General features: G+C 34.5%; 2 protein-coding genes across 8 annotated transcripts; both read right to left on the bottom strand.

Annotated features, from left to right (window-relative positions):
- Window positions 1-207: 207 nt before the first annotated feature.
- On the bottom strand, window positions 208-3208 carry LOC141719605 (zinc finger protein WIP2-like). Its single transcript, XM_074521987.1, has 2 exons — window positions 2552-3208; window positions 208-800 (listed from the first exon to the last, which is right to left on the bottom strand). Exons 1-2 carry the CDS (start codon window positions 3002-3004, stop codon window positions 354-356), a joined length of 900 nt encoding a protein of 299 aa, XP_074378088.1. The 5' UTR covers window positions 3005-3208; the 3' UTR covers window positions 208-353.
- A 1851-nt stretch (window positions 3209-5059) lies between these two features.
- On the bottom strand, window positions 5060-9779 carry LOC141661840 (uncharacterized). 7 transcript variants are annotated; one of them, XM_074468851.1, is made up of 9 exons: window positions 9523-9779; window positions 9036-9157; window positions 8821-8899; window positions 7835-7900; window positions 7626-7723; window positions 7153-7261; window positions 6667-6777; window positions 5416-5647; window positions 5060-5319 (listed from the first exon to the last, which is right to left on the bottom strand). In XM_074468851.1, exons 7-9 carry the CDS (start codon window positions 6681-6683, stop codon window positions 5191-5193), a joined length of 378 nt encoding a protein of 125 aa, XP_074324952.1. In that variant the 5' UTR covers window positions 6684-6777; window positions 7153-7261; window positions 7626-7723; window positions 7835-7900; window positions 8821-8899; window positions 9036-9157; window positions 9523-9779; the 3' UTR covers window positions 5060-5190. The 7 variants fall into 7 exon arrangements, 6 of the variants coding, with proteins under 6 accessions (XP_074324952.1, XP_074324957.1, XP_074324965.1 ...); XM_074468856.1 differs by lacking the exon at window positions 9036-9157; XM_074468885.1 differs by having other exon boundaries at window positions 5062-5319; window positions 5416-5593; window positions 8821-9779.
- Between the last annotated feature and the right edge of the window lie 680 nt (window positions 9780-10459).

Raw genomic sequence — 10459 nt, 5'->3', positions numbered from 1 at the left:
ACCGGGCTGGGCCGGTCTTTGCCCCGGGCTTTTAACCGGGCCGGGCCGGGCCGGTCTTTTCCTAAAAATACAGGGCATGCGACAAAAAGCTTGACAGAATATATGTGTACACATTACACTAATTACATTTATGACTAGTTTAGTTTATACGTATGCGTGCAAAGATTTTCATTACCTTAAGATAAAAGACAAGAGAATCTTTCTGAGTGTTCATGACAAATTTTTGGACCATACTTTAATAAACATCACAATTTAAAAACCCATTGTTGTGCATACAAAAGACATTATATATAATTAAAGAAGGCCTAATTAAGCATTTTGGTATTTCTAGGCAAAATGTGAGATATGGACTATTACACAAATGATAATTCATCTTCTTGCTCAACCTCATTGTCGGATGCAGCTTCATCCTCTTCATCAAGGCAATCAATCCCGACTGCGCCGTGACCACGACCAAAAGCTTTGACGTGATCTTTTAGAGATCTTTTGTGCTTGAAATCGGAGCCGCAGAAACAATACCAAATCTTCCCGCAGTTCTTCTCATGAGTTCTCCAATCACCTTTCACTGCAAATGCCTTGCTGCATTTTCGGCACATGAAGGGTTTGATTCCATGTTTTCTTTTGTAATGCGTTTGGAGGGTTCTAAAATCTTTCAATGGTCTTGATCTTGGATTGTCAATATTGTGCTTGCATCCAGGTGCACAGCAATAACAAGGCAGTCTTAGCATTGCAGTTGGTTGAGTTCCCTTCAACGAATCTGGCCCTTTTCTGTATTGAGATCCATGCCCCCACATATGCATCTAAAATTAACATAGTTCAGATTTTAGAAACAATAAGAATAATAAACTCTTGAAAAATAAATTTCCGTCAAAAAATACGTGAATTAATAAGAAAACAAAATTGTGCAAAACAACTCTCGTGGTGTCCTGAGTAAAATATTATAAGACGATGCATAAATTTAAGCGGTTATTTATGTAGTAAGTATTAACACTCCTGCATCATTATATTATAATGACATAGAAGATACTACATGGTCATAGATAATTAGATTAATATCCTTGTATTGAAGTAATAATTAGAGAGAGGTAAGAGTAATAAGTATCACAATAAATAATTACAGATCTACTGAATGAAAAGTACAGGATAAAATTAATACATAGAAGTGGTTTCAGTCAAAAGACTGATCTGATCAGAACTTAAAAGTAATGGCTCTGAACCAACATATTTAATTTTATTTGATCTGTTGCGGTCAATGCAGAAGTAGATTTTCTTTGCTAAAATCATGGGAAATAGTGATTGTGATCTACATATCTGAGATAAAACAACAGTTATCTTCAGTTTACAGGACAGTATGCAATTACTGCTATTTGATCTGACTTACTTAACTTTCATAGATTGTATTTGTCGATGACAATAATATGAATCAGTGAAATGCTGCAGTAAGGTCAGTTTGTTGTAGTAATAAGAGATCTATATTGATTATACTTTCACAAAATATTGATCACAAACTTCGAGAGATTATCAAAACAGGCAGTTAAGACACTGGCAAGTGGTAATATCTTGTGTAAAGTAAAAAGTGAGTACTTAGTGATAATTGTTTTTTGTTCTTCTGGAAAAAGTAAGCTTAGGTTAGGGAACTTAAATTGCTTTATGCCTGCATGAACTTTCTGATGATAGAAACCTGATGTGAGATTTTGATAATTCAATTGTCTGAAATCAAACCAAAGCTAAGTGTTTTTAGTCACAACTCACAGGAAGATGTAAGATATATTATATAGAACTGCTTCAATAATTTTTAAATATATAAGGTATAGTGAACAAATCAGACTATCATCATTGTGCTCAAGATACATTGAAAAACCTGAAGAAACACACTTCAAAGATACTTGGAGGCTTGGAGCTGAGGATTTTGCTGAAGTTCATCCAATAGAAAAGATTAATGATATATTTATAGTAGATATGTATTAAGTGCAAAACCATAATTGTTATGTACTACTCTTAATAAGAAGACAGGTAACTGACAGGTAAATTAGTTAATTAGGTAAGAAACTGTCAGTAAATTAGTTAATTAGGTAAGAAACTTTGAACTTCATGACTAGCAACTAAATTAATCTCTACATGCCTAAATTTACGGAGTATTTTCAGAAGAATTATGAAGTATAATATTCCATTTAAAACATATAACTCAACTAAAGAGCTTAAATTTACCCCGATATTTAAGTAGCTAGAAATTATGAAGTATATATAATGATATATAAAAATAAAACGAACAACCTGCAGCCTGCAGGTACTACTTAATTATACTATATGGGAAACTGCTATATTATCATGATATTCTGTGAACTACTGGAGCTGGTCTTTGAACTTAATTTACAGATCCAGTACACAGAAGAATATAATAAAATCAATGCTTACAGAAGTTTTGGAAGCTCAACAAATTCTTGGGAAGTAATTTAAATAAATGAAAATTAGCAACCTATTCAGTAAAATAGAACATCAAATTGATTGAATCCATTACTGGAAAACACACACATACTCACACACACATTACCTGTAGATTGTTGTATCTGTTGAAGTTCTTGCAACAAACTGGACATGAGAACTGATTTGGACCAATGAGGATCTGACTTGGGTTAGGAATCCAATATTGACCCTTGTTCAATTTGTTCAAGGGTAACCCTAAAAGTACATCAAATTTCTCCTCACTTGTTGGTTCCAAATTAGGACTAGAACTAGGGCTTGGAAGCCCTATATTTAGGGTTACATTCATACTTTCATCACCTACATCACTAGCACTTGAAAACTGACCATCATTCATACTTTGTCCATCATCCACATCAAAATATGAGGAGGACTCATGTTCATTTCTTGTCAATTTGTTAAGAAGAGGAAGAGCTTCTTTCGAAGGCGAAAAAGATTGAGTTTGTGGCTGAGAATAGTGTTGTTGAAGAGGGACAAAGTTGTACCATCCTCCAGTGAAGAATTTAGAGTATGGTTCTGCCATGGTATGAGATTTTACAAGGTGTTTGATAAATGTTTAAGTTAATTGTTTGGGATAATATTAGCTTCAATAATGCATAAACAGGATTATATGGGAGAGAGGAAGGAACAGGAAGGACTGGTTATGAGAGAGTGAGGAGAGTAATAAACTTAGGACCCCACAAAATGCATGTTACACGACAAAAGATAATGAATGCACTATTTATACAATTGCAACAAGACCCGTCTCTGTATATACTACAAATCTGCGAGGATTTCATGAGCACGGGGATTAAATTAGGGTTGATACAATAGCAGTACCGTTTTTTTCTTTTCTCTGGGGATTTCGAAATCGTCCGTTTATACAATGTGAAGCAGAGTAGTACCATATATGGTTCAATGCGTGAGCCAGTACACATTATAGTGGAGGAAAATCTAATTGTAATTATTAAGTAATTAAGATATAACATAAATTTTAATCAACATGATTTATTGCCTTATATTTTAGGTCTGGTATGGGATAGAAAAGTGAAACTGGAAGAAGTCTGTGGACGGGATGGTAGCTGGTCTAATATCCAAATTTGAAGTTTCCAATCAATCAAATAATCACGATACTTTATATAACAGGTCATTTTTTTATTTTATTTATTAGGATGTTTTTTTGAGACCTGAAGGCATTATTATCTAAATTTTCGGCATTATCAACGCATAATTTTTGGTTACATGTACTTGAAATAAACTCCTTTTCTATATGTATATTTCGGTATAATTTATGTTAGAGATAGCATCTCTCCTCACAAAAAATAAATAAATAAATAAATTTTCAATCTTGTTGTCTTGTATGATCGGCATAAGGTCTCAAATTCGATCTTATTTTGAAATCTTTATACAAAATTTGAATGACAACATGCAAAACGTAAACCTCTTCCGGTAAAATTGGTCAATTTAACAAAAAAATTGATCAAACTAAGTGGGAGAAGGATCACAATTTACAAAATGATGACATGTTTAAAAGTGTTTATATATGTTCTACATTTAGCATGTTGCTAAGCAGAATGTTATACCTGTAATTAACCACAAACTTCCAGTCAGTTAAATTTTTAAGACTATATGACTTACTATAAGAAAACAGGACAAAACCAACCGTCAAAAACGGTCGGTTAAGAGGCAAAACGGTCGGTTAAAATAGTCATAACCGACCACAGGGCATGGTCGGTTTTAGCCCGGTCGGTTATAACTTTTGGTCGGGTTTAACCCTCATAACCGACCAACATAGTGGTCGGTTATGTGCGTGGACATTTTATTCAAATGTGGAGTCACTGTGTACACGTGGCAACACATGTGCACACGTGTCGCCACGTCACTGCCGACCGTAGGTGGTCGGTTATATCTATTTTTAAAAAGTTGACTGTAACTCATAACCGACCGTGGTCAAAGTGTGCACATCAATCGATTTTATTTCAGAAGCTAACTCAAATGTCATAACCGACCGTCCTAAAACAGACCACCCTCTAAAGGAAACGGTCGGTTTTATGAAGAAGGTGGTCGGTTATGTCCCTTGACGGTCGATTTTCTGGGATTTGTAATGGTCAAAAGTGGTCATAACCGACCGTCGGTCGTCGGTTATGTCTATTTTAAAAAGTTGAGTGGAACTCATAACCGACCGTGGTCAAAGTGTGCACATCGGTCGGTTTTATTTCAGAAGCTAACTTAAATGTCATAACCGACCATCCTAAAACCGACCACTTTCTAAAGGAGACGGTCAGTTTTATGAAGAAGGTGGTCGGTTATGTTCCTTGACGGGCGGTTTTCTGGGTTTTGTAATGGTCAAAAGTGGTCGGTTATGCCTGTTTTTGGTCGGTTTTAAGGTCTGATTTTAAAAAAAATTACAGGTTTTTCTGCAGTCCCTGTATACCAAATCAAATCAATACACAAACCAATCACAAATCCAATCTAATCACAACCAAACAAAAATGATAATCATTAAACTATACTACTCAAAATCATTCACAAAAACTAGTAAATTTCACAATTAAACCATAATAATTAAATCCAACGCAAAAATTCACAAAATCTGATAACCAGAGTATTAAACCGTATCATTACATCATTATAATCAATCCTAAATAACCGAAAAAGTATCAAACCATCACAACGTATTATATTACATCCATAACCATCAAATTAAGTCTTAAAACGGATCAATGTAAACTAATCCGACAAATCAACATCGGACGATCCACCGCCATCACCGCCGCCGTCATCAAAGTCCTCGTCATTAGAGGTCTCATCCTCGGACGTGTAATCCTTATCGACTTCCATAGAACGCCGATTGTTTTCCTAGATAAACAAGTTTAATTAAACTAGTTAAAAAAAAGAAACAAAATTTACATGTGAATGAAACAAATAAATAAACAAGAAGGTCAAAAATTATACCTCCGCAACACGAGCTTCCGTCTTTTGGACGATATCTTCAATCAAGGAGCCCACGATATGCACGATCTCGCCACCGATAAGGTTATTCCATTGCAACCTTTGGCTAGGATCGGAGGATGGATCCGAGGCCTCGAGAGCGGTACGTGTGAATGTAGCTATCTCCGCATCGGAAAGTTGGCTAGCAAACCGATTTGGATTAGCACGGATCTCCGTAAGCACATTCCTCATGACACTACTAGAAATATGGGATCAGACATCGGTTCAGAACCGATGTTAAAAAAAATCTGAACCGATGTCTTCGCGTGTGATGTTAAATGTCATCACCCTTTGACATCGGTTAACAGCCGATGTCTATTACAGTGCTATACATCGGTTTCAAGATTAAATGTGATGTCTTTGCAACATATTTCAGCTTATATTACAGTATTTTTAGGTTAATATGAGTATATTATGAGGTATTTATCCATTAAAACATGAAACCTACAAGCTCTAAGAGTCATTTATTGAAATTCTTTCGAACAAACCGATGTGAAATGCTAGATGAGACATCGGTGAAATTAGTTGCCCGATGTGAAATGTTTGAACATCGGTTAAATTAGCCCCCCGATGTAAAATGATGGATAAGACATGGGTGTTCTTCACGAAACCGATGTTAAATCTTTTTGTTTAACATCAGTAAATTTCTCTAACCGATGTTATTTGACTTAAAATACATTGAGTTTCTTTTCAGAACCGATGTCAAATGACTATTTCACATCGGTTTTTCTAGTTCTTTTTCGTTTAATTTTATTTTACATGATATCTTTTGTACATTTTTTACATCGATTTATATTTATCATTGTGATGTTAATGTGATGTAGATTACATGCCATCTTGGTCCTGTTTTACAGCCACATGGACCAATTGCATTTACACTACCAAAAAAATACCAAACAATGCATACTTTAAAATCGATTTATACATTATAAATAATATTACTATAATACTGCAGGTTATTATAGTAATATCTTAATGGCATTAAATAGGTGACCAGATCACAGTATATGATGCGTCTCTCAGTGCCAAAAATAATCGAGGAAGGCCCAGCTAAGGGGTAAAATCATCAAGAACAGGGGAACCTGCTACAGATTTAAATCTATCAATATGTTCATTAAATAATAGATTAATGTCATTATTCCAACAACTTATACAAACACAAATGTGCAGCCTGCAAAAAAATTTGCATCATTGAAAAGATTAAGCAATGTATACCTGACGATTCTTAACATACTCCAAAAATGAAGGAACGTCAGGATATCTATACTCCTCTTCGTTCTGAGGTTGAAAGTATTTCTGGAAGCAAATTATGTCCCCGTCTTCGATCTGCATACAATTATTAAAAATTTACATGCAAGGCGGCTCAGCTGGATTTAAATTGGTCAACAGTTGTGACATACAAATCATACATGGCTCAATCGAAATGAAGCTCTCTTGTCAAGTCATTCACACATCACACATGGCTCAAATTTAACCTCCTAAACAGATCATATGTTCAATTATTAAATATTTAATATCTAAAAACTAAGACTTCTAAACAGATTTAACACCAAGATGATTGTTTTATTTCAAAAGATATTAAAATTTAAAAGCATTGTACTTTTGTTAGATTGAACCACAATGTGCAACATCTTTGGTGCTCTCCTACAATTAAAAATTAGCAAACCAACGAACTGATACACTTTGACTTGGAAAACAAACCTCAAACAGTTTAATTTCCTCATTAGCATCAAAGCCAGCCATTTCATTTAATTTTGTCAAGATCTCAATCTGCTTTCCACTACTCTTTATAAAAAGCCTTCCAACATATCTGGACACATGTTCAGAAAAAACAAAGAGTTAAGAAATACTAAGACCAATGTACATTACAAATGCAATCTGATGAGGAATAACTATTATCATAACAACAACAGATTAAATAATGAAAGGGCTGCTTCTTAATCCCACTCATAATTTAAATGTGTGTTGAAAACTTGAGATTTCTACTAGATGAACTGAATAGCTCTTAAAATTTAAAGATCAAGGTAGCATATCTACACTATACATCATATAGGGTAATTATATTTCTTCTCTTTATTACATCAATTTAGGAAAAAATCACTTTATAAACACAGTTAATGCTTGTGCAATGTAACATTAATTATGAGGATGTAAGCTTAGAAAAGATAATTTACCCCTCTTTGGATTCTCCTAAGCACACCTACAATATCAACATGACCATCTCCAATAGGATATTTAGAGCTTCTTTCTCTTTCACAGTTCCTAAATATCTCTAAATAAAATTATGAATAAATGAAAATAAGGATACATCTCCGAATAAGCAACAAAGGCATAAAAAGAGTAAAAATCCTACAGAAACACAGATTATATAGATTATACTTACAACAGTATTTGGATGAGAAAGATTCTTTAGAAGTTTTACTTCTTCCTCAAGCTCATTTATATGTGCCTACTTGTACCAATTAACAAGTGCAGAAATAGTCACGGTAAAGAATAATTAGATATGTATGGTCAAGCAATAAATGTAGAAAACCCAAAAGCTATGATGAATAATCAAAATGGATATGAGGTATTAAGTTCAGTACATGATAATAAAAAAAATCATAAAACAAAAGATTGGTGGACATTTCATAGTTAAATTTTGCATTTTAATTACAACCAGCAAGTTCCAGCTATTTATATAAGGAAGTTAAGTCACATGGTACTTTGGGTTGGCCAAGTGCTATGACTAAACAAGAAGAGCACATTAATCTAGTGAGAATAGTTTGCAAAAAGTATTGGTAATACACCAAGTAAGTCTCTGCTCCTAAAAGTTCGGATGGGGTTTTATATCTTGAACATGAACTATCTTCATTACTTACATGGACTGAATGCACTCTTAGTGATTAGGAGGCACTATTAGATAATTTTGTATCTCATTATCATGAATATATATGTAAATTATCCTAAACGATTATCATATTAGTGAGGCAAATGAACAGACCTAGTATAAGTGCAGCAGGCACCCAACCACCAGTTTTAGACCTTCAGGGTAAGGTCCGGATGTCTGATTGCAAGCTACAAGGGAAAGTAGATAACCTTTGGCATTTCTTAATATTTTTACTGAGTTCTCTCTTGTTAAAATAGCCAAAAGTACGCCCTCTTTACTAAAATGAATACAAGGTGAAGCCTAAGAAAAAGCACCAATATAAAGGGGGCTTAAAATATGTTTTCACCGAAAATAACTGTTGTTGTTGGAATTCAACATCTAGACACTCAGATACATAGATACACTAGTAAAGCAGTCAAGAGAAATAATATAGAATTGAGCATATGGTTACGACATGTATGATTAAGAATTTAAGTACATTATATACCAGGACAACTCACCAAGCATACAATCAGAAACTGCAATGAAATCAGGAATGTACACATCTTTGGCAAGCTTAATGAAATTTGGAGGAAGCACCTGGTTTTCAGATGAGCCACATAACCATATCAGTTCACCAAATTTATAATCTTTTTCGAGCATAAAAACTAAAAAAGAAAGGATCTTGCAAGATATTTGTTTATTTCACTAAATGACTGAAAATCTAGATTCATACCCCAGTTAGTTGACATCAAACAGAGTGGGTGAACTTACGACCAGGCATCTTCTATATCTCAAACAAGGATATCACACAACTTTGATTCAACATTAAGCACAAACAATCGTAAGGGCCAATCACTACAACCCAAAAAGACAAACTTCTCCATATTCAAAAAAACTTAACGACTTCGAATACAAAAAAAAATAGCTCCATATAATAACAAGCATCAAACAAGCATAGTGAAAGAAACAAAGATGGATTAAAAGCTCAAGAAAGAGGGAAATCTTTCTTGACGAACCCAAAGCTCCAAAACCAAATCTTCACAAAGATCCTTAATCTCCAAAAGCAGCAGATTTGTGAACAAAAATAGACTAAAGAGAAAGAAAAATTGAAAATTGGAGACTAGTTCAAATTTAACGAAACAAATTTGAAATTAAAAATTAATCGAACGATACCCAAAGTTTCGAAGATCCTCAAATCTACGATTTTTGTCTAATCTTACCAATTCAAAGCGTAAGTTGGTGCTTAATTAGGTATAATTTGAATGTAAAATATGTACTAGTGTAAATTAGGGTTTATGAGAGCGAGTTCGAGAGATAGAGCAAAGAGAGAGAAGATAGAGTCGCTTTGGGGTGTGGGGGAGAAGAGAGATAAGGGAAGTGAAGTCGCAGTTGAGGTTTGGGGGAGAGAGGGAGGGAGATAAAGATGGGGATAAAAACAGAGAGAGAGAGAGAGAGAGAGAGATAGAGAGATAGTCGATGTATGAGTAAAGGGGGAAGGGGAAATAAATTTTAACTTTTTTGTTAAGGTGGAAATTTGGGTACTCAGCGGGGGAACTAAAATATTTATTTAGTCATTTTTTTAGAAATGGCTATAGACAACGGTTAGCATAAATAACCGATATTAAAGTGAAAAGCACTTATTTGTTATTATTTTAAAACTGAACATAGACAATGGCTACTATATAAAACCGATGTCAGATTTATATTCAATATCATTTTTTTTAAACCGATGTTAAACAGGCTTTTAACATCGGGTGCATTACATGCCGATGTCTAACGACCGATGTCGTATCTACTATTTCTAGTAGTGTGATGGCAAGATATACATTGTCGGGGATGGCTTCACGTTGTCTCAGAGCGGATGAGGATGGGCCGGCTTCATTCCGTGTGGAATCTCGGTACTGGGTAGCAAGTGTAGGCAAAAGATCGGTGGCCCGAGCATTGGGGAACCCCACCACATAATTCTTTTTTGGCCTTGTACCTTGGGGGACCTCCAAGGCTTCCATCCACCAATCCCACGGTTTATCCTGATCACCCGTTTGTGTAACCTCCACGGGCATGCACTCGAGAATGGTGGTATATCGTTCCTACAAATTCATTTAAAACAATTAACGATGTATTTAAAATTAAATAAAAATGCATATAAAATCACATATA

The sequence above is a fragment of the Apium graveolens genome, chromosome 1 (assembly GCF_009905375.1).
Source record: "Apium graveolens cultivar Ventura chromosome 1, ASM990537v1, whole genome shotgun sequence".
In the NCBI taxonomy this organism is placed as follows: Eukaryota; Viridiplantae; Streptophyta; class Magnoliopsida; order Apiales; family Apiaceae; genus Apium; species Apium graveolens.
The sequence above is the reverse complement of the archived record's forward strand: the minus strand, read 5'-3'. Positions and strand labels throughout refer to the sequence as shown.